This window comes from Elephas maximus, chromosome 17 (assembly GCF_024166365.1).
Source record: "Elephas maximus indicus isolate mEleMax1 chromosome 17, mEleMax1 primary haplotype, whole genome shotgun sequence".
NCBI classification, from domain to species: domain Eukaryota; kingdom Metazoa; phylum Chordata; class Mammalia; order Proboscidea; family Elephantidae; genus Elephas; species Elephas maximus.
Window position 1 is genome coordinate 89154464 of NC_064835.1, and position 22215 is coordinate 89176678.

A 22215-nucleotide genomic window follows, 5' to 3' on the forward strand; every position below is an offset into this window, starting at 1 on the left:
ATTTTCCAAAGAGTTTTTGGCAGAGTATCAGACCCAAAAAAAGGTTCAGAAAGGCTACAGGAGGGCCTCACTTGTCAGCCGCAGATGTTTCAGTCTGAGGGGTTTCAGCTGTGGTTTTCCTCCCACAGGGCAGCGGGGGAAGGAAGGGATCGTTTCAAGCCTGGGTGCGGAGTGAGTTTCCTTATGTTACAACGTCCAGTACGAGGCATGTTGAGAGGGGGCAGTGGCAAGCCATTGCAGCTGGCTAGGAGTCCCTGGGTGGCACAGTTAATGAGCTTGGCTGTTAACCAAAAGGTTGGAGATCTGAGTCCACCCAGAGGCACCTGGGAAGAAAGTCCTCGTGATCCACTTCCAAAAATCAGCAAGCGAAAACCCTATGCAGCGCAGCTCTACTCTGACACACGTGGGATCTCCATGAGCTGGAATCAACTTGCTGGCAACTGCTTTACGTTTTTTGGTGTTTTTTTTTTTTTTTTTTTTTAGTGACCCTTACTCTCACGCACCCCCAGGCCCTTTCTTTGGTTGGGTCCTGGCCCTGCCCACACCTGGCTGAGGCCCACAAGAGAGAGAGCTATTAAACAATCTCAGAGTTTGGACCGCTCGCCTGTGAGGAAGCCTCCATGGAGTGGAGATGGGTCTCACCACTCTTGTCAAGCCCTCTTTTCACATGAGCACAAGAAACTCCTGTTGCCCCGAAGAAGCCCTCTGCTGGACGCCACAGAACTCGGAAAGTGTCACCCGCTGCTGACCCAGCACAGCTGTGGAACTGGGAAGCAACCAAGTTTCTCTATTCCACTGGCCCTTTAAGACTACCTCTCACGAGCTGGCCTTCACTCGGCTGGACGGAAACATGGCAGGCCCAGGATGCTTCCTGGTAGGGAAGCACAAACGGTCACTTCACATCCCACAACAGTCTCATCCCATGTCCAGGTCCATGGCATTGTCAACTCCCTTGCTCTGAAGTCAAAGCTCCTCCCAGCCCAGCATGGACCTGGTGGGATGGGGTCAGGGGCTATGGTCAGCCTCCAGCTGAAACTGTTTCTAGAACTGCTCTTTGGGGTTGATAGAGGTTTCAAGCTACTTCTTCTTGTGGTCACCTTCAAGGGTCCTCAGAGCCTGGCCATTACCGGAAACCTCCTTGCCATCTCCCTGACCAGGGCATTTCACATGGGCCTCAGGGAGCCAAGAAGCCCTGACACCACGGCACCTCAGCCTTCTTTCCGTTGAGGTCTGTCCACTCTCCAGGAGGCCTCCTAGAAATAGCCTGAGAGACTCCACGCCAACTCTCTCACAAAAGGCTGTCACGTGGGCTGTGGAAAGCAAGTCTTTTGACATCAGCCTTCTCCTGAGCTCCACCATCAAAGCAGCCAGCCTGTCTCCTACCCTCCAAACTTTGCAGGCAGGGGTGAGGCATCAGTCCACTGGATTCCTGAAACTTCAGGGGACACCATGAAGCCCCTTCTTCTCCCTTGAAGCGAAAGGAAGGCATCCCACTCCTCCCCTAGGGTTCAGCTCAGCTCCCCAAAGTTCCTGTTCTCTAACCTCATCACACGACACCTTGGTCCCCTCACTGTGGGTGGGGGTTTAGGCCACCTCTTCCCTAAGTTCTATGTCATGCATGGGCAGAGGTCAGGGCGAGGTCATCCCCTCCCCAGCTGCAATGGTGTTTATAAGATAGATGAGAACCAATCGGAGAATGGGCCAACCAGGGAAGCGCGAGGAAGGATTGGGAGCCACAGAGAAGGGGCTTCCTTCCAGCAGCAGGTGGTGTGTGGACAGGTAGCCACCAGGTTCCCGGTTCAGTACCTGGCATTCAGGCCTGGAGAGAGTGCACCAGGAGCTAAAGGGGAGGAGGCCCTGCTCTGGGAGGGTGGAGAGGGACACCAGCCATGACCACCCAGACCAGGGCTTCAGGCGGATCCCAGCAGGATCAGTATTCCCTGAAAGGCCACCGGTGACAGTTTATTCCTTTGGGTAAATACAGGTCTTTCTACTCAGCCCACAGTCAGCCTCTTGACTGTAGAACAGGTGGATAGCAATGCTTACCTCTTAGTTAACTCATGTTGAGTGCACAGCATACTTTCTAGCTTGTATTCATAGTTCAGTAAGTCAATGTTACTGCTCATTGTTTGTCCCCTCAGGTAGCCAGGACAGGCTCTGGCCTCAGCCATGTGGCTTCCCTTTGTACACCTCATGCCAGCTGGAACCGCCCTCGCCAGCCACCCCGGACCTCAGATGCGCTGGCCCAGGTGGTATTTCTTTGGCAAAATCTGCCGTTTGTGCCTCATGGGGCCTTTTAGTCTGGCATGGCCAGGCTGGAGTGTCTGGCAGAAGTCCCAAGGCCCCCAATCTGTCATCCCTCCTGCCACGGGGACAGCAAGAACATTTGGGTCAAGTCTCCTTGGAGACAGGGCCTCTATCCCACACCCACAGGGAACAGAGTAGCAGTGCAGTGCATCCTGGTGGAAACCTCCAGGGTGACCAGGACCAGGAGGCCTGAATCCCAAGCCTGGCTGGGCTTCAATTTACATGACCTTGAACCAACCATGTAACTCTCTGAGCTTCAGTTTGCTCGCCCATGAAACAAGGGTGATCATTCTCACCCCCTTTAGCCACTATCGTGATGACAGATGAGACAGGGACCGTGACGGGGCTTTGTCAAATGTGAAGTCCTTATACACGTATGGTGGGATTAGCATTTTAGGGCTCCAGCGTTTTAAACCAGGGAAATATGTATTATATTTTTCTCTGTGGCTGCTTCTGTCTCTTTATCAATTGCTGGAGTTCTACCCCTTTCCAGATTATGGGGCCAACAGTAATGGTCTCCAAACTAAGTTCCTTTGAAAAGCCGGTGTTCAGGTGGCTGAGCCAAGGCTTCTGGATGCTGAATTCAAACAGTGGCGGCCTTTTCCCAATTCACGGGGGGGAAAACAACCTTCATTTTTCAGGACCACTACTTCTGATAACACTGGACTAAGTAATTTGGACCAAATTCCCAGCCGAGAACAACTGAAAAAGCTACACAAAATGTTTTTTTAAGTCTGATTGAGGGCATTGGGGAGCAGACAGGCAGTGAAATATCACAGGGCCAAGATTTAGGAAAAGAAGGGGACCCAGTGACATGTGCCTGGCACCTGGGCTACTTTCCCCTTAGGGGGGTTCTGCTGATTCCACAAGACACGGAGGGAATGGCAAATCTTTCATGCCTTCTGTTGGGACCCCAGAGAGCTTGATCCTAAGGATATGAATGAACTGGGAGTAGATTAGCCCTCCAAGGGGCTACAACCCAGCTCCAAATCACGTAAGTCCCTGAAAGTAGATTAAAACGAGCCCAGTTTGCCTGCACACCAAGCCACCCAACAGAAGTAAACATAAATCCTCTTGGGGGATGGCCTCAATTATTTCTATAGGTTTTCAGATACAATGTGTGGTATTCAATTTAAAAAATTGTCAAATATATGAGACACGAAAAAAGTACCAAAAGCCAAGAGAAACAATAGACACTAGAAACAGGCCCAAGAGAACTCCATATAAAGGAGTCATTAAGCTTAAATAACTATGCTTAATATGGAGCCCTGGTGGCACAGTGGTTAAGAGCTTTGGCTGCTAACCAAAAGGTTGCAGCTCGAATCTATCAGCCACTCCTGGGAAGCTCTATGGGGCAGTTCTACTCTCTCCTACATGGCTACTATGAGTTGGAATAAACTCAGTGGCAATGGGTTTGGTTTTGATTTTATGCTTAATATGCTCAAATACATAAAAGATAAGATAGGCAATTTTGATAAAGAACTGAAAATTTTTTAAATTGCTTAATTTCAATTTCTTCTATCACATCAATTGCATTCTTAAAATGCAGGGCGCTACTTCCCCTGAACAGATGAGTATCAAATAAAAAACCTCTAAGAGGGGATCGTGCTATATTCAAGGATGCTTGTTGGTGACTGTGCTTGCAGTCGTGACCATACATTGTGTGTGCTCTGTCCTAATTTCAGCAGCAAGTTTGTCTCTGGTTTGTAAGATGTGATTAAAAACAGACATGCCCTGAAACTCAGCAGACCACAACCATAAAGCCCCTTCCACCTCTGAGAACAGAGATCTGTCTCCTCCTTCTGTTGTACCTGCCCAGACCCCGGCTCTGGCCCCGGCCTACAGCTGTCTTGGCCCCCACCTACTGAGCATTTGTGCTGGGCCAGGCCGCTGCCAAGTGTTTTCCATGCATTATCACATTTAATTTTCACAACCCTTTGGGGAGGCTATGATTATTCTCGCTATTTTACAAATGGAGAAACTGAGGTTTAGGGGACATAAGCAGTGTGTTCAAGGCAGCAAACCGTCAGAGCCAGGATGTGAACCCAGGTCTGCCTGCTCCTGACTACCTGCTCCCAGAGTGGGCCCTACTCCCCTTCTGCTGATTTCTCGGACAATCACTGGATGCCTCTAGTCAGGGGAGGTCTTTGGATTCTCTTCTCTACAAATATTCATTACGTGCCAACTGTGTACAGGGCCCCAGCCTGGGAGATCTGTTTTCAAGGACCCAAGACCAAGCCTTAAGAAAGTGGCAAGACTTTAACGGATCTGACGACCCATCCATCTTCTCTTTGCTCTTCCTCTTCCTTGTTTCCATAACTCCGGGTCCAGCACACAGGGATGGAATAGGGATGACCCAGGCCACATGCACAGGATAGACAGGGTAAGGGCCATAGTGCAATGTCCTGTTCTGGCCCCCAGGTCCCTCCCTGGAAATCTGGGTGGGGGCTGTGGAAGATGCTAGGTCCCAGGAAGCCAAAGAGGAGTTCCTGCCCAGCCCCCAGGTCCCAGTTCCCTTCCTAGGAAGGGGCTGAGGGACAGTAGTGCTATTTCTAACCCAGCGGGAAGGCACGGAGGCTGGGTCTTCACAGGCAGGCCTCCTTTACTCCAGCTGGGGGGCCAAGGCCCCAGGGCAATGCAGGGTCAGGGGCTGTGAGGCAGAGCCTGCAGCCAGTCCTTGGAGTGAGCAGGACACTTCCTCACCAAGTCCATGCCTGGGCTGTATCAGCCTCTTGCCTGCTTGTTTGTTTGGGTTGGAGGGGTCTCTGGAAGCCAGCAAGGTTGTTGTTGTTAGGTGTCATCGAGTAGGTTCCAACTCATAGCAACCCTATGTACGACAGAACAAAACACTGCCCAGTCCTGTGCCATCCTCACAATTGTTGCTATGTTTGAGCCCATTGTTGCAGCCACCATGTCATCGAGAGTCTTCCTCTTTTTCACTGACCATCTAATTTACCAAGCATGATGTCCTTCTCCAGGGACTGGTCCCTTCTGATAACATGGCCAAAGTACATGATGAGACAAAGTCTCACCATCCTTGCTTCTAAGGAGCCTTCTGGCCGTACTTCTTCCAAGACAGATTTGTTCTTCTGGAAGTCCATGGTATATTCAATATTCTTCACCAATGCCACAATTCAAATGTCGCAATTCTCCTTCCGTCTTCCTTATTCACGGTCCAGCTCTCACAGGCATATTAGGTGGTTCAAAACACCATGGTTTGGGTCAGGCAGTGATGGCGATAAGGTAAAGAGGGGACAAAGGAGGAAAAAGAGGCTCCTGGGGGGAGGAAGCAAGGACTGGGGAGGGGCCAGGTGTGAAGTTGGGGCAGGTGGGGAGGCCAGATGAAGACAAGAGGCAAAGGGCTTGGAGAGGAGTTGGGGGGTGGCGCACAGGGAGAGGAGAGAGTGGTGATAAACTAGGGTGGAAGGACAGTCCAGGCCTGAGTGCCCGTCCAGCTCTGGGGGCTGCAGAAATCCCCAGGCTGAGTCAAAGGGGGAAGAGCTCTTGACCCAGACAGGTAGCCCCAGGGACATCGCCTTGCAATCAGCAAACACACCTGCTGCAGATTGAGAAGGAAACAGATGGGGGAGGAAGTGGGAGAGCAGGGCTCAGACCTGTCAGTCCAGCAGCCAACCAGCTTGTTGAGCCAGGCCCAACACTTAGGCTCTGCCAAGTTCTCACACCTTCCTGCTCTCCTGGGGCCCAAAGGCTCCTGATTCCAGCCTGGTCCCTTCCCTCCCTGGGACTGAGGAGCAAAGGGGAGATGGAACTCACCCACTGGGCTGCTACAGCGTCAGGGAGGTGACTCGGGGGATGTGGAAGAGCTGTGTCTCCTCCGAGCTGGTGGAGCTGTGACATCCACAGAAAGGGAGTGAGGCCCTAGCCTTAGGCCCTTAGCCCTGGACACAAGGACAAAGCCTAGAGCTCTGGTTTTCCTCCCTGAGAAGTCCTCCAGGGGATAGGAAGAGGTCTAAGAAGTTATGCCTGGGTGCATTCGTAGCAGCAGGAAGGATATGGGACAGACACTTGGGAGAACTTTTTGACCCTGGAGCTCCTCAGAGTATGTGGCTCTTCAATACTCAGCCATGCCCATCCTCTGCCTAGGCGGTGTCAGGAGTGGCCAACCCGGGGCTCTACTGCCCACAGGGATCCTGACAGCCCCCTCACCTGAGACGTTTCCGGATGGGGAGAAAGTATTTGGAGGTCTTGACAGCAAAGACGATGCTTGGGATCAAGAAGAAGGTGCACCATGCCAGGCAGAACCAGAAGGCATTCTGGAACAGGGGGCGGGATCAGCCCACCTTGGCTGGAAAGAGACTCCTTACTTTCCTTTCACCCCCAGCCTCCTCTGCAGAGTCACTGAGAGGCACGGTGAAGGGGTGATCAAAACTGAGGGGCTTTGGGGAGGGACTGGGGTATGGACCTGGAAAGCAGAGGCCCTGCCCACGCTCCCCCTGCCACGGGTGCCCTCAATGTCCACAAGGCCCTGATGAGCCAGGGACGCTCACCCAGGGGTCAGCCATCATGTCACATAGGATCACACGGCCATTGTCCAGGGCTCCGGAGAGGGGCTGGCAGGTGGCGATGTGCTGAGTCACCTGTGGTGTTAATGTGAGGCAGGTACATGCAGAGGCACCTAGATCCACAGGTGTATACCCATGCTCAGAGAGAGGCTCCCAGGGATGCAGAGACCACAGGTTACAGGTGTACACAGACACCTGATATGGTACACAGAGTGATGGGGACAAAGCTGTACACAGACACCTGGACACAGGTACACAGAGTGATGGGGACACAGCTGTAATCAGACACCTGGACACAGGTACACAGAGTGATGGGGACACAGCTGTAATCAGACACCCCGGACACAGGTACACAGAGTGATGAGGACACAGCTGTACCCAGACACCCGGACACAGGTACACAGAGTGATAGGGACACAGCTGTACCCAGACACCTGGACACAGGTACACAGAGTGATGGGGACACAGCTGTAATCAGACACCTGGACACAGGTACACAGAGTGATGGGGACACAGCTGTACACAGACACCTGGACACAGGTACACAGAGTGACAGGGAACAGCTGTATACAGACTCCTGGACACAGGTACACAGAGTGATGGGGACACAGCTGTACACAGACACCTGGACACAGGTACACAGAGTGATAGGGACACAGCTGTACACAGACACCTGGACACAGGTACACAGAGTGATGGGGAAATACCTGTACACAGACACCTGGACACAGGTACACCTAGTGACAGGGACACAGCCTTACACAGACACCTGGACACAGGCTCATTGCTCACCTCCTGCCCATTTTTTCCCATTTACCAACCCTTGTGCCCAGCACTGTGCATTAAGTCATGCTCTCACTGGAGAGCAACACATGTATGCCTGTGTATACATGTGTACATGCATATGTCATGCAGGCACAGATGTGTCATGTGCACACACATACACATACATCATGCGCGAACAAATGTGTCATGTACATATATCCACATGTGTCATGTGTGCACACATGCATGGATCATACATGCACAGATATGTCCTGTGTACATACAGTGTGCACGCACAGATGTGTCATGTGCACATGTGTTCATATGTACACATGCTCCTGTGCGCACACACACACACGCTCGGGGTTAAGCAAGGCTCCCTGCAGGCCCAGTGTGGGTGCCCAGACAGCTTCCAGAGGCTGTGGTCAGCAAGGGCTCCAGGAGGCAGAATTTGAGGGCTGGGTTGGCCTCACACAAGCTGGGCAAGGGGGCCAGCATGGGAAGGTGTGGGAGCAAGGTGAGGACAACCTGTTCTAGAGCCAGGGCCAGCACAGCTCACACTCAGGGCTCACAGAGGGCCAGCAGCAGAGGCTGGGCAGGCAGAGCCCAGCCAGCAAGGAGGGGGTTCAGATGCCAGGTTTGGGAGTTTGGGTTCAATCTTGAAGGCCTGGAGCACCCCCAAAGAGTTCTAGGGGACAGGGAAGGGCAGAGCTGGTGCCACTGGAGGTAGGTGATCAGTAGTTGCCCGGAGGACAGGCAGGGTCTGAGGTCCTCTCACCTCCTCTCTCACCCAGGCCACATACTGGGAGAAGTAGCCCATCTCCCGGGTCAGGTAGCACTCACTTTCCTGCAGAGAAGAAAGGAGGCCTGGGCTGACAGGGCCTGGGAACCAGCACTGCCCCCGACCCCCATGCCTGGCACTATAAGGACGGGCCCAACAGCTTTCTAGGAGCCACAGGGAGAGGAGCAAGGCTGGAGGTGGGGGCCCCGCGTGCCTCAGCCCCCGCAACTGCCTTCAGCTCTGAGGCAGCTGCTGCCCCTTCCCACCAGCATCTACTCACATTCCTCAGGATACGGGTGGCCCAGGCAGGTAGCTCCCCTTTCAGGTAAGTGGCCTGGTCCAGGATGCCTTTAGTCTCCAGCTGGGGGAGGAAGGGGGCTCAACTCAGGGCCCTGCCCTGTCAAGGAGCACCCCTCGTTCATTCACCCACTCACTAACTCAACATGCTCATTAGGGTGTGGGGCTAGGCCCTGTGGACACAGAGGTCAAAGACGGTGGTCCTCACCCATATGCCCACCTGCTCCCATCTTCCTCCTATCCCCACCTTCAACTTCCAGCAGGTCTGGGCAGAGCAGACCAGGTCCCCAGCCAACTAGGCCCTGCCTTCCTGCCTCCTTCTGCTGCCCATTGGGGTGGGGACAGGCCCCCTTACTCCCACCCCCCGCCGTCCTCCTCCTCGGCAGCCACCTGGAGATTTGGAGCAGAGGATGCCAGGACCCTGACACTGCCGTTGAGCTTCGCCTGCAGAGAGAGACCAGGGATGGTGAGAGTAGGGGTGGGTAGGGAAGGAGAGGTTCTCAGGTGCCCACCTCCTCTCTTGCTGACCCGTCTCTCCTCTCCCCTAAACAATGAAAAAACTCACTGCCATCAAGTCGGCTCCGACTCATGGTGACTCCACGTGTTACAGAGTAGAACTGCTCCATAGGGTTTTATTAGCTGTAATCTTTTACCTGGTGGCGTAGTGGTTAAGTGCTACAGCTGCTAACCAAAGGGTCGGCAGTTTGAATCCACCAGGTGCTCCTTGGAAACTCTATGGGGCAGTTCTACTCTGTCCTATAGGGTCGCTATGAGTCAGAATTGACTCGACGGCACTGGGTTTGGTTTTTTTGTTGGTTAATCTTTTACCAAAGCAGATCACCAGGTCTTTCTCCTGTGGCACTGCCTGATGGGTTCGAACTGCCAACCTTAAGTTAGTAGTTGAGCACAAACTGCTTGCACCATTCCCAGGCTCCCTGAACCCCCAAACTTACCACAAGGGTCTGCTGGGGCTGGACCCTGTCCTGATAGAGTCTTCTGAGCGCTTGGAGCTCCTCCTGCAGCTGCCGCCCCATTGAAGCGTTGCCCTGGGGTGAGGGTGGGGGGAACAGAGGTCAGAAAGGCTTTGCCAACTGATCCTGTACCCAGTCTTTCCCAGGCACACTGAGGCGACGTGGAAAGTGCCGGGGTCAGAGGCAGAAAGCTGGGCCAGGACTTGGGGTGTGCGGGCCTATGCCCGAGTTTCAGCCCTGGCCTGCTGGGTGCAACACCAGCTACAGAGCCTGTCTCAGCGGCAGCGCCACCCGCCGAAGCTGCGGAATGCTGCTTGCTCCACCAACCCCGTGGAGCCCTTGCTGGGCATGGGGGCGGTCTGTGAGATGTCTCAGAGAGAATTTCTATAAATTTTATAAATTCAAAATGCTGTTCTTCCCTGGTAGACTTTAAGCTCCTTGAAGCAACCACCATGCTGTCTGACTCATCGCTCTGTCCTCACGGCTCCTGTCCCAGTGCAATTTCGCAAGCAGCCTGCGCTTAAAAGTGCTTACCCAGGTGGCCCATGTCAGGCTGGTAGTCCACCTGAGCCAGACAGCCCTCAGGCAGGTGTTTCACCTTAAAAAAAGCCAGTTACCATCGAGTCAAGTCCGACTCCTGGCACCCCCACGTGTCAGAGTAAAATGGCTTCGTGGCGTCTTTAATGGTTGATTTTTCAGAATTAGATCACCCGGCCTTTCTTCTGAGATGCCCCCGGGTGGACTCAAACCACCAGCCTTCCAGTTGTCAGCTGAGCACATTAACCACTCCCTATTCTATTTCACAGACAAGGAAATCAAGGCCCAGAGGTGGGGAGGGCTCTGCTCGCCAGACAACCAGTTGGTGGTAGAACTTGTGTCAAAATGGATGCTGTGAGACCCTCAGGTCTGCCTGACATTAGGAGCCTCAGCCCTTGCTGGTGGGGGCCCTTGCTCCCCTGCCCTTGCCCTGGCGCCCTCCCCAATCCAAGCACCCCCACCCTCTCCAGCCTTCCAGGCCTCCCTCTGACTCCTGCCCTCCCACTGGGCTCTCTGCTCCCTCTCACTTGGGCCTGGGCCAGTCCTTCCAGCTCCTGAGCCAGCTTCTCTACACTGGTTTTCACCACGGGCTCCTGGATCTGGGGGCAGACAGGACAGGCCATGCCGGGATGAACTTCGCTTCCCCAGCCCCCACCTCTGCCTACCCTCAGCCCCCAAATTCCCAGTCTTGCAAAAGTACCCAAGGGCAACCAGTGACAGCCCTGACAGGGAACACAACAGAGAATCCCTGCTGGCGCAGGACAGCAGTGGGATGCAGACCTCAAATTCTCATAACAAGACCAGACTTAATGGTCTGACTGAGACTAGAAGGACCCCGGAGTTCACGGTCCCCAAACCTTCTGTTAGCCCAAGACTGGAACCATTCCCGAAGCCAACTCTTCAGACAGGGATTGGACTGGACTATAAGACAGAAAATGATACTGGTGAGGAGCGAGCTTCTTGGCTCAAGTAGACACATGAGACAATGTGGGCAGCTCCTGTCTGCAAGGAAGATGAGAAGGCAGAGGGGGACAGAAGGTGGCTGAGTGGACAAGGGAATAGAGGGTGGAGAGGAGGTGTGTGCTGTCTCATTAGGGGAGGGTAGCTAGGGTTACATAGCAAGGTGTGTATAAGTTTTTTTATGAGAGGTTGACTTGATTTGTAAACTTTCACTTAAAGCACACACACACACAAAAGTCCCCCAGGCCAGCTAAGGCTACGGTGACACATCCGTCACAGTGGGTCTGACCTGGAACTGTGAAACACAGCAGACATTTCCCATCATGACTGAAAAAAAAAAACGAGGCACCCTCTGGTGTAAGTCAATGAGGAGGTAGGAGACGTCCCCCCAGACTTTTCTGCAGCAGTGGTTTCAGAACCGTGAACAGAGACACGTGCTGTCAGGTGGGGGCACATTCATTCCTGCCATATCCAGTGGTGGCACCAGAACAGGACAGGGAACACGTGGTCTGGGGACACTCCGGACAGGAAGAGCCCTGGGGGCTGGGGACCAGGTGTCCTGGGACATGCAGAGGAATGGAGGAAAAGTCGAGGCCGGGCCAAGGCACACCCAGCTCCTTTATGGGCCCCTCTGTCCTGCCTGGGCCTGGCTGGGGCACCACTTCAGACCTGAGCGAAAAAGCCAGGATAGTGGATCTTCTCCAGCCCACTGCTCTGCAGGGCGTCCAGGTCCCGGCGGGCAGCAGGGCTCAGCAGGTCCAGGTCATGCACGTCCACCCCAAGGCTCTGCAATTCCTGCTGCAGCTGGGCAGTATACTGGGAGAGAGGGGACTGGCTCGGGCCATGCCTGGTCACCGAGCCAGGACCCAGAGCTGCTCCCCTGGGCGAGGGGTGCACCCCTAGAACAGCCATATTCTCAAAGTACGTCCCCTCTGGGAAGTGGCTCCTCCTTTTCTTTGTCCTACAACTGTTCCTAGCCAACATCAAGTTTCTCCAGTCCCACACACCACGTTCTGGGAAAGTCCAGTGGTTAAAGAAACAGGTTCTGGGGTCAGGCGGTGGGGTGGGGGGAGGTAGAATGGGAGCTCAGCAGGGCGCCTGCGGTGAGCCCTGTAGCATCATCACCCAACGTCATCACCACTGTTATCACTGCCATACCCTTCCCGGCCACCTGGCTCCCCACCTGATACCCCGCTCAGTCAGCACACTCACTCCTCTCACTCATGGTCACCATCCTCCCCTGCCACCTCAGCTGTGCTATTTCCCCGGCACAGTGCTCAGAGCTGGCTCCAGCCTCCAGGCACTCACCCACCCACTCACCCACACACCTGGAACCTTCACTGGGTGCTGGCCCTTCTCCAGGCCCTGAGCTTGTGGCTGGGGCCTCTGCCCCTGAGGAACCTCAGCTGGACGTGAAGACTTCTTGGATTCAAGGAGCCATGCCTCCATAGAGGCAAGGCCAGAGAAGGGGGGATCTCCTAGAAGTCTCCCCTACCTGGCTGATGTCCAGGTGCTTCTCCAGGTCATAGGAATTGTTGAGCTGCAGGACACTCCAGAGCGCGGCCCCTTCCTTGCATTGCCTGGGGAAGAGTGATGGGCAGCCAAGATGAGCAGGGAGGGGTGGCAGCTGCACGCCCGCCTCTGCTCCTTGGTGCCGGCCCTCCTGGCTCCCCAGCCCAGGTTCACACTCACTCATAGGCCATGAGGATGCTGATGTCCTTCTTGAGGCCAAGAAGGTAAGACAGGTTCAGTGATGGGGGCAAGTTCCCCGGGGTGTCCACAAACTGGTGAAGGGTCAGGAAGAAGTGGGGCTGGAGCTGGTGGAGGTAAGACTACCCAGCTCCCCTAGGGCCTGGCTGCATGCCGCCCAGCACAGCAGAGGCCAGGTGTGGGAAATACCCGGGACACCACCCTAACCTGACCTCTAACTCAAATGACCACTGGGCCCTAGCTCCCATGGGGCCTCTTCCCACCAATTTCTAGGAGAGGTGGCCAGCGTGACCTTTGGCACAGAGCCCAGGCCAGTATCCCGACTCACCAGCTCAGTGGGGTGAGAGGAGAGGGGTCAGACCTGGGAGCAGTCCCTCAGGCTCCATCCTCAAGACCCTCCACAGCACCCCTAGGACACACAGGCTTTCCTGCCCTCCCATTCCTATCCATCAGAGGCTTTTCTCTCGGTCTCTTCCAGGCCACCTGTGTCCTCATTCCTGGCCTCATTCCGCCTGCCTCTCTCTGCCTCTCTGTCTGGCTCCCTCCCCTCTCCAGGCCCCTCGGGCTCCCAGTTCCTCCTAACCCTCTCCCCGTGCCCACACCTCCCTCCACCCTGGGCCCTGGAGTGGGGGCAAGCCTACCTCATACAGCTCCCTGCTCTCCCAGCTCCTGCATACCAGTGTCTGCACATTGCCACCCACCAGAAAGGTGGCAAAGACCAGGAGGATGAGAGGCGCAGCAAAGAGGAAGCTGAAGCCCATGCCCCTGGGGGAGGAAAGCACAGGGCTGAGGGGGAAGAGTGGAGACTGGGGGTTCCCTCCCACATCCCAGGGTGGGTCAAGTTGGTCCCAGAGCAGAGCCCCTTGGGGAAAGAAACTCAGAACTCCTAACAGTCTCCACCCAGGCCCCACCGTGACGTAGCCTAGAGGAGAGGGCAGCTGTTTTGCTCAAAAAGCCAGGACTGCCTACCTCTGGGCCCAGCCCTCAACAGAGCCACCAAGCCTGGCCTTGCATCATCCTGGCCCAGCAGAGACCCTCCCCTGCCATCAGCAGGACAAGTGCCCTGAGGGAAGGACCCTCAGACAGGGTGCCACCAGCATATAGTAATTCTTTGTGGACTGGCACAGCCCTGTGCTGGCTCGGAGGCTTGGAGAGTGAAGCATGGGTGGGATCTCAGCCCCTCCTTACTCCCTTGTGCAGTGAACAGCCTGCATAGCTGTATGTGGTAGCCCTGGCCTTAGAGATCACCTAGTCCAGGAATGGCAGATTCCACCTCTGATGCTGCCTCCTATTGGCGGTTCTACCTGGCTGCTGGGTTAAGGATTCGGAGGCTGTGTCTGGACTCAGTGGAAGTGTTCATTGATAAGTGCAGTCAGCACTGATATGGAGGAGGGAAGTGGTTCTTATTTGCCATTCCTGCTCTAGTACAATCTTTTACACAGATGAGGACACTGAGGCCCGGGTGGGCCACCTAGAGAGCTGGTATACCAGCCAGCACTGAAGCAGTCTTTCAACTCCCAGGACATGGTTTCTGCAGCCACACCAGGAGCTCTCCATGGCAGGGAGAGGAATCTGGCCAGTCCAGTGAGGAGATACCGTTCCCCTCTGCTTAGCCCTTTCTTACGTCATGAGGAAGCGGGCTCCAGTCTTGCCCTTGGCCTCCAAGTAGCTAAGGTCCTCCCTGGCTGACAGCCCCCAGATGCCCAGGCCAAGGCCCAGAAGGTTACAGGCCACCACAAGCAGGACCACGGAGCACAGCACGCAGCCCACAATCCACCTGCCACAGAGAGGGTGGGGATATCAGAGAGAAGGAAGGCATCTGGGCACTGGGGGTGGGCTGGTGAAAGACACACAGGGGTAAGTGGGGGCTGGGTGAGGCCACTAGCTCCAAGCCTGGGGCTTTGAAAGCTAGGGGTAGACACTTCCAGAGCCTCACTGCTCCTGTGGGGTCCCCAGGCTCAGACCACACAGGCACATAGCCAGGCGAGGGCACAGAGTCCTGAAACGTAAGGGGTCTTGGCTTAACTGGAGGAGAGGCTCAGGACAACCGGTGGCTGATGGAGGCTGGAATTGGGGCTGAGAGGCTCTGCTGCCCATGCACCCACCGCACACACTCCCAGGCACCTGTATCTCTCGTATCTCTGCACCTCCTGCACGTAGGAACGGCTGTCCTGCTCCATGTCCTCCAGGGCCTGAGTCCAGCGGGAGGCAGCCTCTGAGCCTGGGAACTCTTTGGCCAGTGTCCTCAGCCCCTCAGGTTCCTGTGCCACTGTCTTCTTCAGCTCTTCCCAAAGCAATGGGTGTTTATGGGATTGGGAGGGATCCCAGGCCCAGGGAGGAGAGGGTGGGAAGAACCTCTGGGACGCACAGGGAGGGCCCACTCTGGTAGGGTCCAGCCTCCCTCACCCCAGAAACCTGTTTTGATCCCCCTAGCCAGTGCTCTGAGAGAGCCCAGAAGCAGCCCCTGCCCTGCTCCCCCTCAACATGGGCTCCTTGCAGGGTGGTGAAGGGGTGGCACGCTAGGCAAGGCCTCACCTCTGACCACATCAGCAGTCTGCTGGGCAGCCAGGAACGGTAGGATGTTGAAGGTGCTGTTCTCCTGTGGGAACCAAGCAGGGCTGTGCCTCCCACCCTCTGCCCTGGTTCCCCAGCTCAGGGGTACCCCAAAGCCATCAGACCCAGAGGAAGGGAATCCTTTCTCAGCTCAAAGAATAGGCTTCCCTTTGTTCTCCTGGTCACTGCCCGCCTCCCTCGGCCCAGCCTGACTCAACTCCCCAAAACATTATCCCTTGCAGGCCCTCCTTTCTGTCCCCCTCCACCTCTTGCCTAGACCATTGTAGCAAACTGTCCATCCCACACACCACTGCTAGGTCCACCTTCTGATGCCCAGCTTCATGCACCACACCACTGCTAGGCCCATTCTCCGATGTCCAGCTCCAGGCACCCTGCACATTGCTCAGAACGATGGCTCCTCATCTACATTCCTCAGTGGCACTCAAGAGTCTCCATGGTCCATGTCCAGCCCACACTTCCAGCCTCATCTCTCACTTCCTTTCTCTCTGAACCTTCCGCTCCAACCACCCAGCTCAGCTGACTCACCATTTCCCCCATGCCAGGCACTTTCCAGGCCTCGGGTCACATGTGCTGACTCACACTGGGCCCCCCCCCCCCCCACAGCCCGCCTATCCTCCAGGGCTCTACTTGAGTGCTCCCTTCCTGCCCCAGGCCCCCAACTCCTCAAGGGCTCTGGCTCTTCTTTCCGAGCTCCACGCCTGCTGTCTGCACCCCTCAGACCACATGTACCCCAAGGGCAGGTATCACGAACCTCCAGCCAGATGGTAGGTGAGGACCTCACTGGACCCAAGTCTTAAGTCTGAACGGGTTCCAACCCCAAAAAGGGAAAACTGAGGCCCCTCACTGGCCGTTGAGTTCCTAGGCAGTTAGGGAAGAGTGAGGTAGATGGCAGGGGCAGACGCTCACCTCTTGGACCATGCTGGAGAAGTTGGCCTCTGGGACACCCTTCAGCCGCTGCAGGACATCGTCCACGGGGGGCATCTGAAATGGGAGTGTTATGATGAAGTCCACGGAGAGGCCTGAAAGGGACTTCTGGAGGAGGATGGGAGAGGTGGGTGCCTCCGAACCCTCAGAGCCCTCATGTGTAAAATGGGGACCAGCACAGCCCCAGCTGCTCTGGATGGCAGTGGAAACTCAAGGAGTCAATACATGTGGAACTCATGGCCCAATGTGTGGCCCGAGGAGAGCTCGTGACACGTTGCCAGGATGCCCATAATGAACCCTGGGTGTGTGGAGACAAGGAGGAGGCAGAAGGAGCAGACAGACCGTTCCTTAGGAAACACGGGACAGCTCAGATGCCCAGGGGTCCTGGGAAGCAGGCAGAGTGGCCCCCCTTAGCTCCCAGAGGCTCTGTCCTGGGCCTGCACCTGTCTGAAGTCAGCGCCCAGCTCCAGGGCGCGGGCCTGGCTCACGGCCCCTGAGCAACCCTGGCAGCTGGGCTGCTGCAGCACGGCCAAGAGGCGCTCCCGGCTCTCCACGAGGACTGGCTCCAGTTCTTCCTGCCCCTTCCATAGCTCCACCGAGGTGGCGTTCAGGACCCGGAGGTGGTCCACAGAGACCTGCAGGGCTGAGAGACCCATATCCAGACTGAGCAGACACCACTGCTCCAGGCAGCCTCAGAGCCTTGGAGGGGGCCGAACACCACCCCACTCCCCAGCCAAAGAGGTATGCAGTCATTAAACTTCTTTAGTTACAAAGGAAACTGCCCTGGGGCAGGCTGAGCCAGGGTGTGGGCAGGGATGCCACAGGATGTGGGAGCCAGGGATAATGCAGATGGAAAGTCAGGGGAGGCGCTGGCTGAGGCTCACCCTGGCCCAGGCTGAGCACAGAGGTCAGTGCAGGGTACACGGTGCTCCTGAGCTGGGTGTGGATGGCCTGCCCGATGCTCACGCCAACACCTGGAGAACACGGGGCAGTTTGCACGGCTGGCCCTCCAGGAGCCTGAGGGGCCTCCCCATATGTCCCCCAGCACCACCCCCCCAGGTCCCAGTGCCAGCTCTGCAGGGGGGAGCTGGCTTTGCAGACCTGTGGAAGCCCATCCCTGGACCCGTGCATCTGGGCCCATCTCTGCCTCTGTGAGGGGGCTTCTGGGGGAGTCAGGGGCAAGGGAGTGAGAGGGCCCCCAAGGCAGGACTAAACAAGGGGTCACTGAGGCTGGAGAGTTGGCCAGCCAGCTGTCACCCTCACCATCCAGCTCCTGCAAGACTCGCTCCTGGGGAAGGGAGAACTGCTGGGCCACTGATTGCAGCTCCTAGGCAAACATGGGGGTCGTGAGGCTGCATCCCTCCCCCCACCCACCGCCCTGTCATCACCCCACAGCCGGCCCCCTTTCTGAGGACATCACAGGTGTGTTTACTCGTTACACGGACTTTCCACCAGGGGACAGTCAGGTGCGTGGAGGAAGGGCCCCCTTTCCAATTTGCACAGAGGCTGCTGTCGGCCACCAGAGAACCCACTCTGTCAGTCCTGCCTGGGCCTGGTGCACAGGGGGTGAGTTGGGTGAGGGGGTTAATCAGGGCTAACCTGGGGGACATCAGAGACCAGGCCCCGGAGGCTGAGCAGAGTCTCGGGCACGGCCTCAACACCAGACTGCATCTCCTCATGGACTCGCTGGTTGGTGACAAAGGCGTAGACCAGGCCAATCCTGCGGGGATCCAGGGGAGGAGGAAGGGGCTTGCTGGGTGCCCGTGAGCACCTCGGGCCTCGGCCCATCCTCCCACCTGTCCTGGGCAGCCCCTCACAGCAGTACGAGGGTAGTCAGCAGCAGGCAGGCCATGAGGGTGCCTCGCTGCCAGGCTACAGCCTTGTGCTCCATCTTCACACGACCCCCACAGCGCCGGCGGCAGCAGCACCGGCAACAGCAGAAACAGAGCCCGGCAGTGGGCACCACCAGGAGGTAGAGGGCTGCGATTGCCGCACACACCACGTAGCCAGCCTCATACCGCACCACCTGGGCAGGGTGGCAAGGCGTGAGGGCTGCCCCGACCCTGCATCCCAGGCCCTGCTCCCTCCTACTCCAGAGAGAAACCAGAAAGGCAGGGAACCCAAAAGTGGCAGACCTTTACATGCATCAGGCCAAACCCTGGCAAGAGGTGGTCGGGGTCCTTATTATTAATTACCGTCTTATAAATGGGGAAACTGAAGTTCGGGGAGATTAAGGGCTCATTGCAAACCTCACTGCCCATAAATGGCAGAGTTCTGGTTTGACCCCAAGCCTGAAAACCACAGTACTCATTGGAGGAGGGGAAAAGTGCCAGCCCCAGACCCCCACTCTGGCAGACACCCAGAGTCTGGGCTGGGCTGGGCTGAGCTGATTGGAGGGACACTTTTCTACTTCTTCCCCTTGCGCTCACCCCCAAACTCCTTCCCCCAGCACCTCCCTCCAGGGCTTACCTCATTCACCTTCACGGAGGCTGGCTCATTCAGCAGGGCCTTTACCAGCTCTACCAGAAAGAACCAAGCTGGGGACTCGGGGGCAGTGTCCGCCCTGCCCCTGTGTCCAGCCCCCGCCCCCACCACTGCCAGGCCAAAATGGGTCCCTGGGAGGCCTCCTCCCACTCAGGGCACCCTCAGAAAATGCAGTGTCTTGTGGCCATCTGCTCCCTGCCAGGGCCACAATGCTGCTACAGCAGAGGGGAGCTGAGGAGAGGCCTGGTGGATCTCCCTCCTGGACCCTACAGGTAGGCCCTGCAGGAGGGAAGCCATCAGCTGGGGCAAAAGCAGAAAGGCAGCCTGGCCTAGCAGACCTTCCCTTCAAGGAGGCAGGGGACAGGGCTGGGAGGGGCCCTCCACCCCCCCACCCTCCACCCCCCCACCCCTAGCCCCCCCACACCACCCGGGTCTAGCCCTCAGCGCCACTAGACCCAGAGGATGTCTTAACCAGGTCTCTGGGAATGTCTAATGCAGACGCCTCCACTTTACAGACAGAGAAGCTGAGGCTCAGGGAGGAAAGGGTCTCCCCAAGGTCACACAGCAAGGTCTCTGGGTGCTGCCGCTGGCAACTGGGACACGTAGGAAGGAAGATGGGGAGGGAGCCGCTGGGCGCCCAGCCCTCCAGGTGCCTGCTGACAGGGTGGGTGCACCCCATGGTGGAGGGGCAAAGGGGGGCCATCTGGGAGCCCAATACCTCCTGAGGCCCACGGAGGGGTGGGTAGGAGAAAAGCGTGCACTTACCGGCAGGGAAGGGGTTGAGCTGCACCACGGAAAGGAAGCGGCGCACGGTGCCATAAAGGGGGTCCAAGGGCCCCCGAGGACGGACACGAGGGGCCAGCCACCGGGTTCTGGCCGCTGGGGTGAAAACCAGGTGCTCCGCTGGGCTGAGGGATCCACAGTCCGTGGCCCCGGGCCCCTGCAGGTTCAGGCCCAGCCCCAGGCCCAGCAGGGCCGCCAGGAGGCCCCAAGCCTGTGTCATGGGGCTGGGTGGGTAGGCAGCGGGGCAGGCGGGAGCCGGCTCAGGCGGCCAGGGTTGCCAGAAGGGCAGCAGGCAGGGCATGCATCCTCCACCAGCCTTCCTCCCTCGATCGCTGCCTGCTCTCAAAACCGGCAGGACAGGTTTGGGCTCCTGAGCTACCTGGGTGCCCGCCCCAGAGCACAAGAAGGGCAGGGTGGAGGCCTGGGGAAGGGGGTTGGGCCTGGCCTGGACCTGCCTTCCTGGCCTGGGGTGGAATCCTTCCCCAGCCCAACTCACAGGATCTCCCTCGGAAGGGTGGCCTGCCCGCTGGATGGGAGAAAGACCACAGTGGCTCTGGATTATCCGGGGTGCCCCAATTTAGAAAAACATATTCTATGGTGGGTTTTTTTTTTTTATGCCAAGATCCAGCAGTCCAGTCTGGGGCTGGGAAAACACAGCCACCTCCTGAAGCTCTTTGCCAAGGGGACCAGACACTGAGGCCCCGGAACCAGGCTTGCCCTCCTCGTCTCCTCTGGGGTGGGCCCACTGCCCACTGCCTGGCCAGTCTGTAGCAGAGAGGATCCCAGGCTTCATCCAGGTGGCTTTTAGAGGGCCGATGTTGGCCCTCCCACACGCGGCCCACTGAGGCACGATCCTTTGGGAGGGTGAATCCCAGCAAAGGTGAACCCTTTGGCCGAGCCATCCCCCCATGCAGTCATGTCAATGGAGAGAAAAAGCAAGGGTATACCCAGGGATGTGCCTGCTCAGGCCTCTGGCTGTTCTGTAAACTGCTATATTCCCAGTGCCCGGAAAGGCGCTTGTAGACAAGCAGGTGTCAGGAAACGTGGCTGAATGAGTGGAGGATGTCCCTGGGAGCACTGTTCGTGGTGCCACAATGAGTCCCAGTGACCAAGGTGGGACGCAGGGAGCCTTGAGCCCTCTCATTGCTGCCCCTACAGTTCTCAGAGCCGGACACGAGAACACACAGCACAGAGGAATCATCCCCCTAATAACGGGGTTCAGACAGGAAATGGGGCCTCATCAAAGGGTGACTCAGAGATGAGGATCAGGCTGCAGCAAGGGAGGCACTACACTTCCAGGGGAGCAGGCTGCGGACCCCGGGGTGGGGGATCCAGGGCCAGCACTGCGTGGAAGGAGGCCCCTCCCTGATCACTCTGTGCTGTGGCTGTGCCAAAAAGCTAAATGCAGGTGTTCCCACTGCACCCCCCCTCACCCTCCCCACCTGGCTCATCTCCCAGCCTGGCATCTGGGCTAGAGATATTTTGGCCCCTCTGGAGGCTGCTGTCAGGAAGGGCTGGACTCCCCAGGGCCCGCCTGCCCCTGCTCTCTCCCCCCTCCTCCAGATCCAGTTGTTAGAGTTACTCACCTGGCGATAACTTGCCAACTTTAGTCCCATCCTCATTCACCAGCCAAGCCAAGCCATCAGTCCATTCCAACTCACGGCGACCCCGTGGGTTACACAATAGGACTGTTCCATAGGGTTTTCTTGGCTGTTGTCTTTACAGAAGCAGATTGCCAGGTCTTTCTTCTGTGGCACTGCTGGGTGGATTTGAATCAACAATCTTGAATTTAGTAGTCGATCTTAAACCATTTTTGCCATCCAGGGACATCCTTACTCACCAACAGGAAGGAAATAACCCTTTCCCAGCTTGTTATAGTCCACATGTGGTACGATTTAACTAGGTGCCATCTAGTCGACCCCAACTCTTGGTGACCCCACGTGTATCTGCGCTTCATAGGGTTTTCAGTGGCTTATTTTTCAGATCGCCAGGCCTTTCTTCCAAGGGGCCTCTGGGTGAACTCGAGCCCCCAATCTTTAGGTTAGCAGCCAAGTGTATTCACTGTTTGCACCACCCAGGAACTTGACAGTGCAATGAGGAGCTGCCATTTAGCCTTTTGTGTTTCCTGACTTGAGTGCACCTGTGGTGGAGGCATTTAGCTCCACAGCTTTCTGACGGGTTCTAGAAAGCCTGGGGACCTTGGGAAATAAGCAGCCCAGGCCTCCAGGCCACCAGGCCCCTAGGGCTCATCTCCCAATTTTTCTGTCTTCCCAATTATTCTAATTAACTCAATCAAATGCTACTGCTATTGTTTTCGTAAGTGTCTATGATAAAAAAACACTGTACTTTGCAGGTAAGCATCTTAGTTGTCTAGTGCAGCTGTAACAGAAATACCACAAGTGGGTGACTTTAACAAACAGAAATTTATTTTCTCACAGTTTAGGAGGCTAGAAGTCCAAATTCAGTGCAGTGACTCCAGGGGAAAGCTCTCTCTCCGTGGGCTCTGGGGGAAAGTCCTTGTCTCTTTTCAGCTTCTGTTCTTCGGTTCCTTGGTGACCGCATCATTCCTTCAGAATGTGCTTGCTTAATTTGCCCTTTT

At 56.4% G+C, this 22215-nt stretch overlaps 1 protein-coding gene across 3 annotated transcripts; it reads right to left on the reverse strand.

Annotated features, from left to right (window-relative positions):
- Positions 1-1923: 1923 nt before the first annotated feature.
- On the reverse strand, positions 1924-19968 carry PROM2 (prominin 2). 3 transcript variants are annotated; one of them, XM_049857233.1, is made up of 24 exons: positions 19599-19968; positions 18819-18868; positions 18167-18375; positions 17949-18069; positions 17613-17676; positions 17234-17323; positions 16793-16992; positions 16332-16406; positions 15387-15450; positions 14976-15135; positions 14476-14628; positions 13493-13616; positions 12834-12925; positions 12637-12721; positions 11811-11957; positions 10709-10780; positions 9627-9719; positions 9064-9117; positions 8657-8737; positions 8374-8442; positions 6816-6905; positions 6475-6581; positions 6082-6156; positions 1924-5863 (listed from the first exon to the last, which is right to left on the reverse strand). In XM_049857233.1, the coding sequence occupies exons 1-23, from the start codon at positions 19915-19917 to the stop codon at positions 6093-6095; spliced, it is 2583 nt and encodes an 860-aa protein (XP_049713190.1). In that variant the 5' UTR covers positions 19918-19968; the 3' UTR covers positions 1924-5863; positions 6082-6092. The 3 variants fall into 3 exon arrangements, 2 of the variants coding, with proteins under 2 accessions (XP_049713190.1, XP_049713189.1); XM_049857232.1 differs by having other exon boundaries at positions 1925-5866; XR_007513665.1 differs by lacking the exon at positions 1924-5863 and having other exon boundaries at positions 6475-6613.
- Between the last annotated feature and the right edge of the window lie 2247 nt (positions 19969-22215).